At 41.2% G+C, this 21,067-nt stretch overlaps 1 protein-coding gene across 1 annotated transcript; it reads right to left on the bottom strand.

Annotated features, from left to right (window-relative positions):
* Positions 1–6,316: 6,316 nt before the first annotated feature.
* On the bottom strand, positions 6,317–7,798 carry LOC113751921. The gene is made up of 2 exons (XM_027296067.1): positions 7,395–7,798; positions 6,317–7,328 (listed from the first exon to the last, which is right to left on the bottom strand). The coding sequence occupies exons 1-2, from the start codon at positions 7,796–7,798 to the stop codon at positions 6,317–6,319; spliced, it is 1,416 nt and encodes a 471-aa protein (XP_027151868.1).
* Between the last annotated feature and the right edge of the window lie 13,269 nt (positions 7,799–21,067).

Below are 21,067 nucleotides of genomic sequence, written 5' to 3' on the forward strand. Positions count from 1 at the left end.
CGAGAAAAAGAAAAGAACAGAGAGGGGGAAGCTACGGCTGAAACTAAGGAAAAAACAGAGCAATGGAAAAGAAAGCAGGAAGCTACGGCTAAAAACGAAAAACACAGAGGGCTTAGCCTGGAGAAAGAGGGCAAGGCAATAGGGGGCAGCGGACGGATTGAAGAATGAAAAAAGAACAAAAAAGAAGGAAACAGAGGCGGGCCGCGGCAAGAAAACACAGAACCAGAGAGTGGTGGCGGAATTTTTGGGCGAAAGCAAAAGGGCGGCGGACGGAGCAAAAAGGGAAAGAACTGAGAACTGGGCTAAGTGGGAGGAGCTGCAGCCGAGGGAAGAAACGGGAGGAAGAACCGGGCCTCCACCAGCTCGCGTCTGCTGCCGCTGCTGTCCGCCATCGCCACCAGCCGCCCGCTCAAGAACTGGAGCCGCCACCACCAGACCCACCATCACCACCTCACCAGAATCTACCATCCTAGTTTGCGGATTCCCGCTGTAAGTTGACTCTTCCCCCTTCTGTGAATTTCAGCTCCTCCCCAAGTTTGGAACAGGTCTGCCGTGGCTCTGTTCTTGCAATGGTCCCTCTGATTGTTCAAGTTTTTTTATATTGGCATACGCATGACTCATGTATTGATTGGACTGTAATTTCTTGTGTTTCTGATAATCTTGGGTGCTGCCTACCCCCAATTAAGCAAAAAATTCGATGGAATTGTAATGCCCATCTGCTGTTCGATGAAATTCCTGAATTGAAAACTCTGGTTGAAAGACCATTTGTCTGCATATTTGCGCATGAAAAAAACTGGCCTAGTCGGCCAGTTCACTTCCTTGCATTCGAGAATTTTGATGTGTCTTTTCCTTATGCTTCCGGTCCGTGAATTCGGATTGATGTATGAGGGAGAGTGTTGTGAGTTTCATTGCTTGTTGGGATGGTCAAAATCGAAACCAAATTTCTGTTAATGCTAATCGAACAGAAAGCTGAAATGCTAACTGAACTTTTGTCCAGAACTGCAATTTCAGTCCCCCTGTTTTCTTTTTGGTTTTGTGATTTGGTCCTGGACTTTCTGAGCGTTATAATTTGCCTCCCACACTTTCATAAGTCCTTCAATTAGGTCCCTGCTTTTATTGCATATGAACCCCCCAAGTCCCCCTTGTACTGATATGACCCGAAAAATGGAAAAAAGTGCGTTTGTTTCTCCCTTTTAGATTTGAGTCATCTTCTAATAAGCATGAATAGTCCTTTAACTAGATTAATTCTTGTTTGTAGGTTCTAATTGGGGATTAATAATTTTATTTGATTTTATCATGTTGGGTTTAATGGAACAAGTGTTTTGGGCTAAGAGGTTATTTTTGTTTGGGCTTAAGAAAGTTGTTTTAATTTATTGTGTTTGTTTTTTTTGGGTTGGGCTAGAGGGTCAAGGCCCATCTATTTGGTTGGCTAATCTTTGGGCCAAAATAATACTAGCCCACTTGTTTTCCCTTGGACTTTCGATTGGGCCAAGTGATCTTGGCCCAAGAAAGGGGAAGATGGCCCATTCCTTTTTGTTTTGGATTTCCGATTGGGTTTGGACGGTCTTGGCCCAAACGAACAAATAAAATGGTTCATTCCCTTCTTGCTTTGAATTTCCATTGGGCTGGGAAACTTTGGCCCAAACAAATAAAGGCAATAGCCCAGTGGCTTGATCCACTAAGAAACCAGAAAGCAAATTTGCAAATCCGCCCCTGAATTTCTCCTTAGATGTATTGTGGCCCTGGACATTTTCAACTTCTTTCAATTGGGTCCTTAAATTAATTGCAAATAGGCCCCTGACCTTTATTTTTCTTTAATTTTGACCTCCAAACTTTGTTAATTTGTGCAATCAAGTCCTTTCTTCTTTTGACTTCTTGAATGTGAGTTGCTTACGTGATTCAATTGATTCAATTTCAAGTTTACCATTTTATTTTTTATGATTATTTGTTAAATAAAGTGGTGCCTTGACCTTTTTATTATTTTGGAGGGTAATTGAATAATTTCACTTCGTTGGGGCGTCAATTCAAGGGAGGTACACTCTATCCCTCATTTGCACTACATTTGACCTTACGTGCTCCTACGTGTTATGTGAATATGCCTGTCTACTTCGCTTTCCTTACCTCCTTGCATGCATTTACTTACTTTTACTTTCATTTAAGTTTTATGGGGTATGTGTACACCTCTTGGCTTGTAATAGATAGTGCTCGGAGAGCATCTGGTCCATTTCCCCTTCCCCTTTATGCTTTTATGGGGTATGTGTACACCTCTTGGCTTGTAATAGATAGTGCTCGGAGAGCATCTGGTCCACTTCCCCTTCCCCTTGGTTGCTTGTTTTGTTGCTACATGTTTAATTGCTTTATTAGGCTCTTGCATTTAGTCGAGCATGCTAAGTGTTACGTGTTACGTGTTTACGAGTGTTTTGGCATGTCTACTTGCTTTCATAGCCATGAATGAATGGAATGGATGAATGTACGTTTCCGCTAGTCCAACGCTAGTCGGAGTTCATAGAATGGGCTAGTCCAACGCTAGACCCTTAGGGATTTCCCCTCGTTAGCACATTATTTGCTTGCTCACTACATTTTCATGCATTTTTTCTTAGTTTTTATCATTTAGCATGCTCCTCTAGTCCCTTCCCTCTCACTTTAGATTTTTGCATCCCATGCTAGCTATAGGGTTCATTTTGCTTGAGTGTCCCCTTCCGATAAGGGAAACGAGCGAGTGTGGCTACTCGATAGCCTTAGCACGCTAGTTTCGCCTTCTAATCAAAGGAAAAATCAAGTCACGATTTAGGTCTCCCCGTACCCAATATGCATGAATTCCCTAGGCTCATGCATTCTCAATCCACTCTATCATTACACTTTCACTTTCGTCTCATTTGCACACATGCACCTTTTTATCACTTTCACTTGCATACGAACACTTTTTATCTCCACTTGCACACGAACCCTTTTATCTTCACTTGCACACGAACATTTTTACCTTCACTCGCACACGAGTACTTTCATCTACATTTGCACACCTTCCCTCTTATCCTATTACTTTTATCATTTTTCTCACTTCACAAACTCACACTTTCACATGGCATGCATTCCACTCATTTTTCACGTCATTTAGGTTTAGGTGTGACCTCTCCAAAATGATCATTATTGGGCTTCACAACTAATGTGATTGGCACCACTCAACCTTTGAAGAGAAATTTCCCCCAATCCCCCTAGGTCTAGGGTTTTGCATTCATATAGACATATCCAATACGCGATACATACCTTGGGTAGAAAAATTAGGGAAAATTGGTTTAAGTCACGCAACTAGCCTTGGCTAGGTCGAAGGGGTGCCTTGGATTTTTATCCTTGCCTTCCCCTTCGTCAAATGTGACCCCCGATCCCTCTTTTGGTTACGCAGACCCAAAAGTTCTCAAAAAGGGTTTATTTACTTTTTTTTATTCAAAAACAAAAATCATTTTTGGGTGACTTGGTACACCCTAACTCTATACCAAGTGGCGACTCCATTTTTGATACAAAAAACCCTTTTGAACTTCACTTGGCCAAATCGTCGCATTCTAAGTCCCATGGCCTTTTACTTTTTATTTTGCACACGTTCACACATTACACACCACACATCACACATACACTCGATCAAAAAGTGGGGCGCGACAAGCAGTTTGAAGCCTTTCTCTAATTAGTTTCACTTTCTCATGAGTTTCTTCCATCCAAGGTATAGCCGTTGGGTCTAAAATTTTCTTCTCTCCCACTTCATCCCAATGAATCGGAGATCGACACCTTCTCCCATACAATGCCTCATAAGGTGCCATTTGAATTGAAGCGTGATAGCTGTTATTATAGGCAAATTCTACTAAGGTCATATGCTGACTCCATTTACCTCCAAAATCCGATATACACGACCTCAGCATATCTTCCAAAGTCTGAATTGTCCTTTCTGACTGCCCGTCTATTTGGGGATGATAAGCAGTGCTAAATTTTAACTTGGTCCCCAATGTCTCTTGAAATTTCTGCCAGAAACATGAAACAAACCTTGGATCTCGATCAGACACAATGCTTATAGGAATACCATGCGATCTCATGATCTCTTCTGTGTACAACTTGGCTAGTTTCTCCAAAGAAAACTTCATGCTCACAGGTAGAAAATGTGCGGACTTGGTAAGCCTGTCAACTATCACCCAAACCGCATCACATCCTTTTTGACTTCGAGGTAATCCCGTTACAAAATCCATGGTTATGTGTTCCCATTTCCATTCGGGAATTTCTAGTGGCTGCAATAGACCAGAGGGTTTCTGATGTTCAGCTTTTACTTGTTGACATATCAGACATTTTTGTACAAATTTCGCCACGTCCTTTTTCAAACCGTCCCACCAATATAACTCTTTCACATCGTGATACATTTTGTTCACTCCTGGGTGTATAGTATACCTTGATCGATGTGATTCTTCTAGAATTTCTTTCCTTAACCCTTCATCAACTGGAACCACAATTCGATCTCGAAACCTTAACACTCCTTCAGACCCTAATTTAAAGTCTAGGGTTTCTCCTTTTTGCACTTTCTCCAACTTTTTCTGGATTATAGGGTCCATTTTTTGTACCTCCTTAATACGCTCCAATAATGGTGACTTCAACGACAAGTTCCCAAATAAAATCTTCAATCTCTCCAAGCGAGGGTTCCAAATACTAACCTCTTCTAACATGTCCCATTCTTTTACCATTAACCCCGCTACTTGGGCCTTTCTACTTAGAGCGTCTGCTACCACGTTGGTTTTTCCTGGGTGGTAGTTGATAGAACAATCATAATCTTCTAAAAATTCTACCCACCGCCTCTGTCTCAAATTCAATTCCTTTTGGGAGAACAAGTACTTAAGGCTCTTGTGGTCCGTATAAACTTCAAAGGTCACACTATACAAGTAATGCCTCCATTTCTTTAAGGCAAAGACCACTGCGGCCAGTTCTAGGTCATGCGTTGAGTAATTTTGTTCGTGAGGCTTCAATTTTCTAGAGGCATAGGCAACTACCTTACCCTTTTGCATTAGTACGCATCCTAGACCTTCCCTAGAGGCATCAGAGTATACGATATAACTTTCTACTCCGTCAGGCAATGCCAAAACAGGAGCTGATGTTAAGCGTTTCTTTAACTCCTGAAAGCTTGACTCGCACTTTGGAGTCCAAATGAACTTATTATTTTTTTTTGTCAGCTCTGTCATAGGTCCAGCAATCTTCGAAAAGTCCTTGATGAACCGCCTGTAATAACCTGCTAAACCCAAGAAACTTCTATCCTCTGTTGGAGTTTCTGGCTGCTTCCACGTTGTGACTGCCTCAACTTTTGCCGGATCTACGGCAATTCCATCTTTAGAAACTTTGTGCCCTAGAAAAAAAAAATTTTCCAGCCAAAACTCGCACTTGCTAAATTTAGCATACAGCTTATGCTCTCTTAAGATCTGCAGAACTATCTCCAAGTGTTTAGCATGTTCTTCCCGAGTCTTAGAATATATTAGGATATCATCAATAAAACTACTACAAACTGATCCAAGTACTTTTTAAAGACTCTCAGCATTAAGTTCATGAAGGCAGCTGGTGCATTGGTTAATCCAAATGGCATAACTGCAAATTCAAAATGTCCATATCTTGTATTAAAAGCAGTCTTAGGTATGTCTTCCTTCTTAATTTTCAACTGATAATACCCTTGCCTCAAATCCAGTTTGGAGAAAACTACTGATCCTTGCAGCTGGTCGAATAGGCTGTCAATCAGTGGTAGATGGTATTTATTTTTAATTGTAATTTCATTTAATCCTCGATAATCAATACATAATCTCAAACTTTCATCCTTTTTCTTAACAAATAGAACAGGTGCTCCCCATGGCGAATCACTTTTTCTAACAAAACCTCTCTCCAATAAATCCTGTAATTGAATTTTTAATTCTTTTAGCTCTGTAGGAGCCATTCGGTACGGAGTCTTAGAAATCGGAGCCGTTCGCGGCACTAGTTCAATCTTGAATTCCACTTCTCTCTCTGGAGGTAATGTTTTTAATTCTTCAGAAAAAATATCTGGATATTCCCTTACCACTGGCACATCTTCCAACTTTACTTGGTCACTGGGAGCATTAATCAGGAAGGCTAAGAAACCTTGCGCTCCTTTATACAACATTTTCCTTGCCCGAATTCCCGAATTCATAGCAGACGATGCTAACCTGCCTTTCACATCCAATTTCAGGGTTGCTTCCCCAGGAATCCAAAATTCTAACACTTTTGCTCTACAATCAAGCTTAGCATGGTAATGAGCTAGAAAATCCATTCCTATAATAACATCATACCATTATATGTCCAAACTGACTAGATCTACTAGCATTCTACGCTCTCCAACCCAGAATTCGCAGTTCTTATAGGTCAGGGTAGTGATTATGCTTTTATTACCCATGGGTGTCCTAACTTCAAGATCAAAGGGTAATCTAACAGGTTTTACATCAATTCCGGACATAAAAGTTGGATTCACAAATGAATGAGTTGCGCCAGGATCAATTAGTACTCTAGCTGATCGGTGAAAGATTGGAAGAGTACCTTCCACAACTTTCGAGGAATCAGGTACGGGTTGATCGTTTATGGCGTACACCCTGGCAGGAACCTTCGGCTTACTTCCTCCAGAAGTGGCTTGTCTAGCACTCGGGGTACCACCTTCTTGTGTTTTCGGACAACCGGCAATCCGGTGCTCGCTACTTCCGCACCTCAAGCACTTTCCTTCTTTCCTCCAGCATCCGTCCTCGGTATGACCAGTTTTCCTGCAATACCCACAAGTTACCTGAGGGGTTGTCACACGACCTCCTTGCGAGGCATTCCTAGGTTGACCCCTTCCATTTGATCCTCCTCTAGCTCCGGTATCTCTTTCCCCGGCACCTCTTGCCCCAACTCCTCTCGCTAGAGCGCCTCGTGGTGCTCCAGGACTATTTACTCCACCCGTTCCTCGACCCAATTCGGCCGGTGGAGCATTTGCATAAGTCAGCTCTCGACTGCTGCTAGGGGCAAATCTTTTCTTAGCCTGGAAAGATTTTACTTGAGCTTTGGCAACTTCAACCCTTTGAGCTCTCTCTACTGCATCAACAAAGGTGTCTATCCGAACAGCAGCTAATCCCTCCTGGATCTCCACGTTTAGTCCCTGCACAAATCTCCTTATACGCCTTTGCTCCGTGGCTACCAATTCAGGAGCAAAACGGGACAGTTTCGTGAATTGAATCTCATATTCGGCGACACTCACCGCCCCCTGCCTACACTTGATGAAGTCATCCTCTCTTTTCTCTTGGATGAAAGGGGGAAGAAACTTGGCGTTGAACTCCCTTGTGAAGTTCGCCCAGGTTCTAGGAATATGGTTCCTGTCCCAATTAACCCTAACTAGGTTCTACCAGGAACGAGCAGCTCCCTCAAACTGGAATGCTGCGAAAGTCACTTGTCTCTCCTCCGCATAATTTAGAGCTGTAAAAATGTCAGAAATCCTCTCCCACCAACCTTCTGTTACCTCAGGTTCTGGTCCTCCATAAAACGTGGGAGGTCCAAACTTCAAGAATCTCTCTAATGCCCGATCCTCAGTATCGATTGGGCCTCCTTGGTGATGCACCGGTCCAAGGGCTTGGTACTCAGTCATGCGCTCTAAGACATCAGTTATTCTATTGATCGCGGTGGCCACTGGGTCTCCGGCCACGCCCTCTTGACCATGGTCTTGATTGACCTCAGGTTCCCTATCACCACTAACCTCAGGGTGTTGTCTAGTTGATCTCCCACGTTCTTTACCTCTAACTTGTCGATCCATAACCTAGTTATGCCTATTGATAAAAATTAAGCAATTAAGCGAGGATATTTTAATTAATTAATTTAATCTTTTTTTTCTTTTTGTAAATAAAATCAATATGAACATTAAGGAAAAGGAAAATAGAACACTTAACACATATTCACATACCGAGATTCATACAAATAGCAAGTTAGGGTGCTCTCCAACAGTATGGCACATAAGTTTAACAAATATATACAAACAATCCCTTAAACCAAAAATAGGGATGTAGTGCCTCAAAAGTAGGCCATCAAGCTAGACAAAATGTTATGACCTAAACTAGTGTCACCCTATCTAACCCCGAATACTTAGTTACAAGCAAATCAAACCTAGTCTAACCCTCAGCAGGGCTGCCAGGGGCAACGTCCTCCACAGGGTCCTCCTCCGGATTCTCCTCCGGATCCTCCTCCGGGTCCTCCCTAACACCCGCCTGAGCAGTACCCTGAATAATACCCATGACCTCGTCTATCATCATAGTGGCGTCAGTCATGATACCAGCACTCCTATCTCGTACCTCCTCAGCTACTCGAGTCAACTGAGACTTCTGTCTCTCTAATTCCTCACGAGAGACCTCTGACCTAGCCCTCTCGGCTGCTAACCTCTGCTCTAGATCAGCTATGCGGTCAAGCTGAGTATCAACCATGATGCTCAACTCCTCGACGTCCTGGGTCAAAGTGTGATTAGCATCCCTCAGCTGGCGATGTTCGTCGTCTAAAGACAGCACCAACTCGTTAGGGTAGGCATATGTGATCCTACACTGACATCGGGGGTACCTATCAGCTGGTGTATAACGTATACGAGATCCTCCGTCTCGTGGCCTATAGGAAATGGACCTAAGAGACTCTACATGTCCATTAGCCAATCCGTTACCATTAGCATGTCCGTTTTCGTTTCCATACCTGCAAAATAACCCAAGTCCAAAGGTTAATGCTTAAAAAGCTAACTTGCTCAAGTACTACTCAAGATATGTCTAATTATCTCACTTCTTAACTCTAAAAAAATTCAGGGTTTCTAACACATCTAATATATCATTCAAATAACTTTTCTAACCTAGGTTCTGATACCAACTGTGACGACCCCACTTCTCCCTAAGGCGAACCAGAGGGTTGGTGGGTCGCCTGCCTAACTCTCGCCAGGGCTTACGCAAGGAAACTGGCTAAACCCTTCCGACGTACAACTTAAACCATTACAAAATTCTTCACCCGAACAAGCCAATCCTTAAACGACCAAAACACTAAGAACACATTAACTTCAGAAATAACATTACCATTGGACAACTGAACATCCACTCTTACGTACATCTCCAATCAGATTAAAACATAATTACACTTATACATTACAAACCACAAAATGAAATCATAAACCCAAATACATTCATACAAGTCAAATAACAACACAGGGTTTGCACTTTTCCAACTTCAAGTGGCAACCCAAGACGAAAGATACATTGTCTGATTCAAAACAACATTCATAAAAGGTAAAGGCAGACTTCAGGTCTCTCAAATGCCAGAACCTGTTCAGGAAAACAAGTAACGTGGGGTGAGCTAAAACTCAGTGGTGCCCCAAACATGCTATCATATAAAACAAGTAGCAAATAATAGCTCCAAACTAAAATTCAACAAGTAGGAAAGCGTATAACAGCACAAGGTAGGATACAGGGCTCTCAGGAGCCATTTTCCACGAACTTGATCAAAATTTAACCGCAGTTAACCCTCCGTCAACTCTCACTATCTAAAGTCCTAGTAGATTTTTTTTTCCTTAACATGCTCCGACCAACTTATTCCCACCGGGCCCATTCTTCTCACGAGAGAGTTTGGTATTACTCGAGTATACCTTTTTATGGCCTAGTCGAGGGATTCACCCAACGACGTCACAACAAGTGGTTACCAAGTCAGGATAAGAGGCCCTCCCACCCTAAGGTGTGGTACATTCCCCTGCCTGGTGGTTTAGTTGATGAGTCCACACTCCAGTCAATAGTTGCAAGGTTTTTGATACTTGAGTTAGGATAAGAGGCCCTCCCACCCTCAGGTGTGGTACATTCCCCCACTCAGTACTTAACTAGAGCGAGCAAAATATTCGAGAAAACATTTCAAGCAAATCACCACTCGAAAGGGCTAGTGCGATAAAGTACACACTGCCCATTTCGATGGATCAGGAAAACCACTATCCGATTATCACATAACAAGTCAAGAAAGCACTTTAACAAGATAAACATAGAACAAGCAAGGACACTCACCAAAAGTGAAGCTCAAAAGTCAAGTTGGGAATCGAAGTCCACGTCCTCGCTAAACCCTAAAAGACCAAGTTTTAAAACTATAAGTTTTACTATACAAGTTCTTGGTTTATATATGAAAGATTATCCGGTATATAACTAGTTTATCTTCTCAAAGTAAATCCACAATTCTCTTAGAATTTAAACTAGTAAAAGTGATAAAGTATTTCGTATGATTTCTTTGAAGGTACTTTCTTTCTAGAGGTGCAAACCAGAACCCCCTTACTTCAAATAAGGTTTCTTGCCGGACAAGTTTTCTACGCCTTTCATTTAAAGTTATTAAAATCTCGTGTTTTTAACAACTTTCCCCTAAAACAACTAGTCAGGGACAATTTTACGAAAAATCTAGAGTTTAGAAGTTAATGTAATTATTTCCTAAAGGTAATAAGGCTAGTTTAAGCAAAGGAAAGAATTAACTAGTTGGCAAGGTTTTAAAAGTCCCGACACTCGAATTTTAGCATTATCGTACTATACTCAATTTCTATAGCTTGATACTAGGACAAAATATTTCAACAAAGCTTGGTTAAAAAGTACTCGAATTCAAAGGACCAAAACGGCCTTCACGATTCTAATTTACTTGCACATTATATTCCAATTTGTCAATATAGAAAAATCACAATTCAAACATCAATTTCACTAGGGTTTCATCAATCATTAGCCCTAGGTCTCAACAAGTTCAATTCTAATCAAGAAAAAAAAATTAAACAAAGGAAGTCCAAGACATCAAAACAATTCCAAACCACAAGTCATGGACTTTCCAAGTGCATTTCGGCCAAATCACTTAAACGATTCCACCAAAATTTGACTCTTGTAAAAAAATACTCAAATGGCCAAGAGCTTCATCAATTATTAGTTCTTGGCATCAAACAATCACTTCTTACAACAAATCAACCGGAAATTCAACTCAAAACATAAAGGAAAGTCACGGCCAGCTTAACTCACAAGTAACTCTAGAAATTCAGATTTTTTTTTTCTTTCATCCACGGCTCAATCAGCAACATGCATGACCAAATAACTAATTAACTATCAGTTTAATCCAAAACCAGGCTCGGACATCATCAAAAAAAATCATCAACCAACCAGAATTTCATCCAAGGCTTCTCGGTTGGCTTGCATGCAAGCAGATTCTGCACCGCTTCGATTTTCTTGCTTATTCAAGGCTGATTAACCTCATGCAAAGCTTAATCATCCAGTTTTTAGTTAGCTAAACACACATCTAGGCTCAGATCACCTCAAATTAACAAATTAAAGCTGCAATTCCCAGCTCAATCTCTCGGCAATTCCCATTTTCTTCATAATCAGATTTTCCTGTGACTTAATTCATCATCCAACTGCACAACCATCACATGCATGCTCATAAGCAACTTCGTCTACCTATAATTAACTAGTCTAAGTCCAGAATTTACCTCAACTTGAAACTCAACTCACGCGACAAGCAGCTGCAATTTTTCCCTCCTCTCGGCTTGCTAAGGAACTCGGGTATGGCTGGTCTGAGCTCGGTTAGTGCAGGCTGTGGTGTTGGTTGTTGGAGTTGATCACAAGTGGTTGAAGATGAGGAAGGAAATGGTCAGTTCTCGGCAGTGATGAAGAAGATGAAGACAGATAGCTCGCACAAACTACCTCTTGCTCTCTCTCTCTCTCGGACAGTTCAGAAATGCAGCTTGCCGACTCTCTCTCTCCCTTGCTCAATCTTACAAATGAAATGGAGGAAGTGTTGGCTCTCGGTCCTCTTCACCAGCTCACGGATGGAATGAAGGAAGAACGGTAAGTCTCTCTCTTTTCTCTCTAGCTTACGGACAGAAAGAAAAAAAATAAAGAGCTCGGCTCTTTCTCTCACTTCACTCTCGGTTCGTGGCAGAAGAAGGAAATGGAAATGGAATTGTTGTGGTGAATTGGAGTTGATGTAGTGGTGTGGGTGTAGTGGGATGAGCCGGCAGTATGGAAGTGCTTGGATTTGAAGCTTGCCCAATGAAGTTCCATGACTGCATGGTTAATTTGAGATGGAGGAAGGCTAATTTGGTCTTTTAACATCTTGTCCGACCTTCCACTTAGGTCCTCACTCATAATCTAATTCCAAAACTTTACCTCAAATGAAATTTGATAGCCTACTAGTATACCAATCTCGCAAAAATTCAATTATCGAGATTTTAACGTCCTAAGTGAAATTATAAAGGGTTTTGACCTAAAATCGATTTCGTCTTAATTCTAGGTTCCCGTTGACACTTAACATTATTAACACTTAGAATTAGCGATCAGAATTCAAAAAATTAATATTAAAGCAATAAAACAATCTACATCAAGAAATATTATTTTAACTTGGCAAAGTTCAAATAGTTTAATATTTTGCACAATTAAATTATTTGTAACATAAGAATTATTATATTTTTTTTCCATACTTACTTAAGAACAAATGAAAATAAAATTTGTTAAAAGTCTAAAATGCAAATGCAATATGTATATATATATATATATATTTTTTCAAGGTTCTCACATCCTCCACCCTTAAATGAATTTTGTCCTCAAAATCCTCACCTTCTAAAGAAATAATTCGGAGTATTTTCTCTGCATATCCTTTTCTAGTTCCCAAGTTGCCTCCTCTATTCCACGATTTCTCCATATAATTTTCACCAAAGGAATTTTCTTACCTCTCAATTCTTTCACTTCTCTTTTCAAAATCTTAACTGCTCCTTCTTCATAAGTTAACGACTCATCCACCTCAATTTCTTCCAATTGCAACACATGGCTTGGGTCAGGGTGATATTTCTTAAGCATAGAAACATGAAATACATTGTGAACCTTGGCCATGCTCGCAGGCAATCTCAACTGATACGCCACTTTACCGATTCATTTCAAAATTTCAAAAGGTCCAATATATTTTGGCTTTAGCTTCTTACCCTTTTTGGACACTACTCCGCCCTTCAAGGGTTTAACTCTTAGGAAAATTTTGTCTCCTACTTTGAACTCCAAATCTTTCCTCCTTGTGTCAGCGTAGCTCTTTTGTCGACTTTGGACAGTTTGAAGCCTTTCTCTAATTAGCTTCACTTTCTCATGAGCTTCTTCCATCCAAGATATAGCCGTTGGGTCTAAAATTTTCTTCTCTCCCACTTCATCCCAATGAATCGGAGATCGACACCTTCTCCCATACAATGCCTCATAAGGTGCCATTTGAATTGAAGCGTGATAGCTGTTATTATAGGCAAATTCTACTAAGGTCATATACTGACTCCATTTACCTCCAAAATCCAATATACACGACCTCAGCATATCTTCCAAAGTCTGAATTTTCCTTTCTGACTGTCCGTCTGTTTGGGGATGATAAGCAGTGCTAAATTTTAACTTGGTCCCCAATGTCTCTTGAAATTTCTGCCAGAAACGTGAAACAAACCATGGATCTCGATCAGACACAATGCTTATAGGAATACCATGCAATCTCATGATCTCTTCTGTGTACAACTTGGCTAGTTTCTCCAAAGAAAAGCTCATGCTCACAGGTAGAAAATGTGCGGACTTGGTAAGCCTGTCAACTATCACCCAAACCACATCACATTCTTTTTTATTTCGAGGCAATCCCTTTACAAAATCCATGGTTATGTGTTTCCATTTCCATTCGGGAATTTCTAGTGGCTGCAATAGACCAGAGGGTTTCTGATGTTCAGCTTTTACTTGTTGGCATATCAGACATTTTTGTACAAATTTCGCCACGTGCTTTTTCAAACCATCCCACCAATATAACTCTTTCACATCGTGATACATTTTGTTCACTCCTGAGTGTATAGTATACCTTGATCGATGTGATTCTTCTAGAATTTCTTTCCTTAACCCTTCATCAACTGGAACCACAATTTGATCTCGAAACCTTAACACTCCTTCAGACCCTAATTTAAAGTCTAGGGTTTCTCCTTTTTGCACTTTCTCCAACTTTTTCTGGATTATAAGGTCCGTTTTCTGTGCCTCCTTAATACGCTCCAATAATGGTGACTTCAACGATAAGTTCCTAAATAAAATCTTCATTCTCTCCAAGCGAGGGTTCCAAATACTAACCTCTTCTAACATGTCCCATTCTTTTACCATTAACCCCGCTACTTGGGTCTTTCTATTTAGAGCGTCTGCTACCACGTTGGCTTTTCCTGGGTAGTAGTTGATAGAACAATCATAATCTTCTAAAAATTCTACCCACCGCCTCTGTCTCAAATTCAATTCCTTTTGGGAGAACAAGTACTTAAGGCTCTTGTGGTCCGTATAAACTTCAAAGGTCACACTATACAAGTAATGCCTCCATTTCTTTAAGGCAAAGACCACTGCGGCCAGTTCTAGGTCATGCGTTGAGTAATTTTGTTCGTGAGGCTTCAATTTTCTAGAGGCATAGGCAACTACCTTACCCTTTTGCATTAGTACGCATCCTAGACCTTCCCTAGAGGCATCAGAGTATACGATATAACTTTCTACTCCGTCAGGCAATGCCAAAACAGGAGCTGATGTTAAGCGTTTCTTTAACTCCTGAAAGCTTGACTCGCACTTTGGAGTCCAAATGAACTTATTATTTTTTTTTGTCAGCTCTGTCATAGGTCCAGCAATCTTCGAAAAGTCCTTGATGAACCGCCTGTAATAACCTGCTAAACCCAAGAAACTTCTATCCTCTGTTGGAGTTTCTGGCTGCTTCCACGTTGTGACTGCCTCAACTTTTGCCGGATCTACGGCAATTCCATCTTTAGAAACTTTGTGCCCTAGAAAAAAAAAATTTTCCAGCCAAAACTCGCACTTGCTAAATTTAGCATACAGCTTATGCTCTCTTAAGATCTGCAGAACTATCTCCAAGTGTTTAGCATGTTCTTCCCGAGTCTTAGAATATATTAGGATATCATCAATAAAACTACTACAAACTGATCCAAGTACTTTTTAAAGACTCTCAGCATTAAGTTCATGAAGGCAGCTGGTGCATTGGTTAATCCAAATGGCATAACTGCAAATTCAAAATGTCCATATCTTGTATTAAAAGCAGTCTTAGGTATGTCTTCCTTCTTAATTTTCAACTGATAATACCCTTGCCTCAAATCCAGTTTGGAGAAAACTACTGATCCTTGCAGCTGGTCGAATAGGCTGTCAATCAGTGGTAGATGGTATTTATTTTTAATTGTAATTTCATTTAATCCTCGATAATCAATACATAATCTCAAACTTTCATCCTTTTTCTTAACAAATAGAACAGGTGCTCCCCATGGCGAATCACTTTTTCTAACAAAACCTCTCTCCAATAAATCCTGTAATTGAATTTTTAATTCTTTTAGCTCTGTAGGAGCCATTCGGTACGGAGTCTTAGAAATCGGAGCCGTTCGCGGCACTAGTTCAATCTTGAATTCCACTTCTCTCTCTGGAGGTAATGTTTTTAATTCTTCAGAAAAAATATCTGGATATTCCCTTACCACTGGCACATCTTCCAACTTTACTTGGTCACTGGGAGCATTAATCAGGAAGGCTAAGAAACCTTGCGCTCCTTTATACAACATTTTCCTTGCCCGAATTCCCGAATTCATAGCAGACGATGCTAACCTGCCTTTCACATCCAATTTCAGGGTTGCTTCCCCGGGAATCCAAAATTCTAACACTTTTGCTCTACAATCAAGCTTAGCATGGTAATGAGCTAGAAAATCCATTCCTATAATAACATCATACCATTATATGTCCAAACTGACTAGATCTACTAGCATTCTACGCTCTCCAACCCAGAATTCGCAGTTCTTATAGGTCAGGGTAGTGATTATGCTTTTATTACCCAGAAGTGGCTTGTCTAGCACTCGGGGTACCACCTTCTTGTGTTTTCGGACAACCGGCAATCCGGTGCTCGCTACTTCCGCACCTCAAGCACTTTCCTTCTTTCCTCCAGCATCCGTCCTCGGTATGACCAGTTTTCCTGCAATACCCACAAGTTACCTGAGGGGTTGTCACACGACCTCCTTGCGAGGCATTCCTAGGTTGACCCCTTCCATTTGATCCTCCTCTAGCTCCGGTATCTCTTTCCCCGGCACCTCTTGCCCCAACTCCTCTCGCTAGAGCGCCTCGTGGTGCTCCAGGACTATTTACTCCACCCGTTCCTCGACCCAATTCGGCCGGTGGAGCATTTGCATAAGTCAGCTCTCGACTGCTGCTAGGGGCAAATCTTTTCTTAGCCTGGAAAGATTTTACTTGAGCTTTGGCAACTTCAACCCTTTGAGCTCTCTCTACTGCATCAACAAAGGTGTCTATCCGAACAGCAGCTAATCCCTCCTGGATCTCCACGTTTAGTCCCTGCACAAATCTCCTTATACGCCTTTGCTCCGTGGCTACCAATTCAGGAGCAAAACGGGACAGTTTCGTGAATTGAATCTCATATTCGGCGACACTCACCGCCCCCTGCCTACACTTGATGAAGTCATCCTCTCTTTTCTCTTGGATGAAAGGGGGAAGAAACTTGGCGTTGAACTCCCTTGTGAAGTTCGCCCAGGTTCTAGGAATATGGTTCCTGTCCCAATTAACCCTAACTAGGTTCTACCAGGAACGAGCAGCTCCCTCAAACTGGAATGCTGCGAAAGTCACTTGTCTCTCCTCCGCATAATTTAGAGCTGTAAAAATGTCAGAAATCCTCTCCCACCAACCTTCTGTTACCTCAGGTTCTGGTCCTCCATAAAACGTGGGAGGTCCAAACTTCAAGAATCTCTCTAATGCCCGATCCTCAGTATCGATTGGGCCTCCTTGGTGATGCACCGGTCCAAGGGCTTGGTACTCAGTCATGCGCTCTAAGACATCAGTTATTCTATTGATCGCGGTGGCCACTGGGTCTCCGGCCACGCCCTCTTGACCATGGTCTTGATTGACCTCAGGTTCCCTATCACCACTAACCTCAGGGTGTTGTCTAGTTGATCTCCCACGTTCTTTACCTCTAACTTGTCGATCCATAACCTAGTTATGCCTATTGATAAAAATTAAGCAATTAAGCGAGGATATTTTAATTAATTAATTTAATCTTTTTTTTCTTTTTGTAAATAAAATCAATATGAACATTAAGGAAAAGGAAAATAGAACACTTAACACATATTCACATACCGAGATTCATACAAATAGCAAGTTAGGGTGCTCTCCAACAGTATGGCACATAAGTTTAACAAATATATACAAACAATCCCTTAAACCAAAAATAGGGATGTAGTGCCTCAAAAGTAGGCCATCAAGCTAGACAAAATGTTATGACCTAAACTAGTGTCACCCTATCTAACCCCGAATACTTAGTTACAAGCAAATCAAACCTAGTCTAACCCTCAGCAGGGCTGCCAGGGGCAACGTCCTCCACAGGGTCCTCCTCCGGATTCTCCTCCGGATCCTCCTCCGGGTCCTCCCTAACACCCGCCTGAGCAGTACCCTGAATAATACCCATGACCTCGTCTATCATCATAGTGGCGTCAGTCATGATACCAGCACTCCTATCTCGTACCTCCTCAGCTACTCGAGTCAACTGAGACTTCTGTCTCTCTAATTCCTCACGAGCGACCTCTGACCTAGCCCTCTCGGCTGCTAACCTCTGCTCTAGATCAACTATGCGGTCAAGCTGAGTATCAACCATGATGCTCAACTCCTCGACGTCCTGGGTCAAAGTGTGATTAGCATCCCTCAGCTGGCGATGTTCGTCGTCTAAAGACAGCACCAACTCGTTAGGGTAGGCATATGTGATCCTACACTGACATCGGGGGTACCTATCAGCTGGTGTATAACGTATACGAGATCCTCCGTCTCGTGGCCTATAGGAGATGGACCTAAGAGGCTCTACATGTCCATTAGCCAATCCGTTACCATTAGCATGTCCGTTTCCGTTTCCATACCTGCAAAATAACCCAAGTCCAAAGGTTAATGCTTAAAAAGCTAACTTGCTCAAGTACTACTCAAGATATGTCTAATTATCTCACTTCTTAACTCTAAAAAAATTCAGGGTTTCTAACACATCTAATATATCATTCAAATAACTTTTCTAACCTAGGTTCTGATACCAACTGTGACGACCCCACTTCTCCCTAAGGCGAACCAGAGGGTTGGTGGGTCGCCTGCCTAACTCTCGCCAGGGCTTACGCAAGGAAACTGGCTAAACCCTTCCGACGTACAACTTAAACCATTACAAAATTCTTCACCCGAACAAGCCAATCCTTAAACGACCAAAACACTAAGAACACATTAACTTCAGAGATAACATTACCATTGGACAACTGAACATCCACTCTTACGTACATCTCCAATCAGATTAAAACATAATTACACTTATACATTACAAACCACAAAATGAAATCATAAACCCAAATACATTCATACAAGTCAAATAACAACACAGGGTTTGCACTTTTCCAACTTCAAGTGGCAACCCAAGACGAAAGATACATTGTCTGATTCAAAACAACATTCATAAAAGGTAAAGGCAGACTTCAGGTCTCTCAAATGCCAGAACCTGTTTAGGAAAACAAGTAACGTGAGGTGAGCTAAAACTCAGTGGTGCCCCAAACATGCTATCATATAAAACAAGTAGCAAATAATAGCTCCAAACTAAAATTCAACAAGTAGGAAAGCGTATAACAGCACAAGGTAGGATACAGGGCTCTCAGGAGCCATTTTCCACGAACTTGATCAAAATTTAACCGCAGTTAACCCTCCGTCAACTCTCACTATCTAAAGTCCTAGTAGATTTTTTTTTCCTTAACATGCTCCGACCAACTTATTCCCACCGGGCCCATTCTTCTCACGAGAGAGTTTGGTATTACTCGAGTATACCTTTTTATGGCCTAGTCGAGGGATTCACCCAACGACGTCACAACAAGTGGTTACCAAGTCAGGATAAGAGGCCCTCCCACCCTAAGGTGTGGTACATTCCCCTGCCTGGTGGTTTAGTTGATGAGTCCACACTCCAGTCAATAGTTGCAAGGTTTTTGGTACTTGAGTTAGGATAAGAGGCCCTCCCACCCTCAGGTGTGGTACATTCCCCCACTCAGTACTTAACTAGAGCGAGCAAAATATTCGAGAAAATATTTCAAGCAAATCACCACTCGAAAGGGCTAGTGCGATAAAGTACACACTGCCCATTTCGATGGATCAGGAAAACCACTATCCGATTATCACATAACAAGTCAAGAAAGCACTTTAACAAGATAAACATAGAACAAGCAAGGACACTCACCAAAAGTGAAGCTCAAAAGTCAAGTTGGGAATCGAAGTCCACGTCCTCGCTAAACCCTAAAAGACCAAGTTTTAAAACTATAAGTTTTACTATACAAGTTCTTGGTTTATATATGAAAGATTATCCGGTATATAACTAGTTTATCTTCTCAAAGTAAATCCACAATTCTCTTAGAATTTAAACTAGTAAAAGTGATAAAGTATTTCGTATGATTTCTTTGAAGGTACTTTCTTTCTAGAGGTGCAAACCAGAACCCCCTTACTTCAAATAAGGTTTCTTGCCGGACAAGTTTTCTACGCCTTTCATTTAAAGTTATTAAAATCTCGTGTTTTTAACAACTTTCCCCTAAAACAACTAGTCAGGGACAATTTTACGAAAAATCTAGAGTTTAGAAGTTAATGTAATTATTTCCTAAAGGTAATAAGGCTAGTTTAAGCAAAGGAAAGAATTAACTAGTTGGCAAGGTTTTAAAAGTCCCGACACTCGAATTTTAGCATTATCGTACTATACTCAATTTCTATAGCTTGATACTAGGACAAAATATTTCAACAAAGCTTGGTTAAAAAGTACTCGAATTCAAAGGACCAAAACGGCCTTCACGATTCTAATTTACTTGCACATTATATTCCAATTTGTCAATATAGAAAAATCACAATTCAAACATCAATTTCACTAGGGTTTCATCAATCATTAGCCCTAGGTCTCAACAAGTTCAATTCTAATCAAGAAAAAAAAATTAAACAAAGGAAGTCCAAGACATCAAAACAATTCCAAACCACAAGTCATGGACTTTCCAAGTGCATTTCGGCCAAATCACTTAAACGATTCCACCAAAATTTGACTCTTGTAAAAAAATACTCAAATGGCCAAGAGCTTCATCAATTATTAGTTCTTGGCATCAAACAATCACTTCTTACAACAAATCAACCGGAAATTCAACTCAAAACATAAAGGAAAGTCACGGCCAGCTTAACTCACAAGTAACTCTAGAAATTCAGATTTTTTTTTTCTTTCATCCACGGCTCAATCAGCAACATGCATGACCAAATAACTAATTAACTATCAGTTTAATCCAAAACCAGGCTCGGACATCATCAAAAAAAATCATCAACCAACCAGAATTTCATCCAAGGCTTCTCGGTTGGCTTGCATGCAAGCAGATTCTGCACCGCTTCGATTTTCTTGCTTATTCAAGGCTGATTAACCTCATGCAAAGCTTAATCATCCAGTTTTTAGTTAGCTAAACACACATCTAGGCTCAGATCACCTCAAATTAACAAATTAAAGCTGCAATTCCCAGCTCAATCTCTCGGCAATTCCCATTTTCTTCATAATCAGATTTTCCTGTGACTTAATTCATCATCCAACTGCACAACCATCACATGCATGCTCATAAGCAACTTCGTCTACCTATAATTAACTAGTCTAAGTCCAGAATTTACCTCAACTTGAAACTCAACTCACGCGACAAGCAGCTGCAATTTTTCCCTCCTCTCGGCTTGCTAAGGAACTCGGGTATGGCTGGTCTGAGCTCGGTTAGTGCAGGCTGTGGTGTTGGTTGTTGGAGTTGATCACAAGTGGTTGAAGATGAGGAAGGAAATGGTCAGTTCTCGGCAGTGATGAAGAAGATGAAGACAGATAGCTCGCACAAACTACCTCTTGCTCTCTCTCTCTCTCGGACAGTTCAGAAATGCAGCTTGCCGACTCTCTCTCTCCCTTGCTCAATCTTACAAATGAAATGGAGGAAGTGTTGGCTCTCGGTCCTCTTCACCAGCTCACGGATGGAATGAAGGAA

This window comes from Coffea eugenioides, chromosome 11 (genome assembly GCF_003713205.1).
Source record: "Coffea eugenioides isolate CCC68of chromosome 11, Ceug_1.0, whole genome shotgun sequence".
Lineage (NCBI taxonomy): Eukaryota > Viridiplantae > Streptophyta > Magnoliopsida > Gentianales > Rubiaceae > Coffea > Coffea eugenioides.

Coding starts and splice junctions, on each gene's coding strand:
- LOC113751921 (XM_027296067.1), bottom strand. CDS start 7,798: ATGGATCGACAAGTTAGAGGTAAAGAACGTGGGAGATCAACTAGACAA. Junction 7,329..7,394: donor GAGGGAGCTGCTCGTTCCTG/GTAGAACCTAGT, acceptor GAACTTCACAAG/GGAGTTCAACGCCAAGTTTC.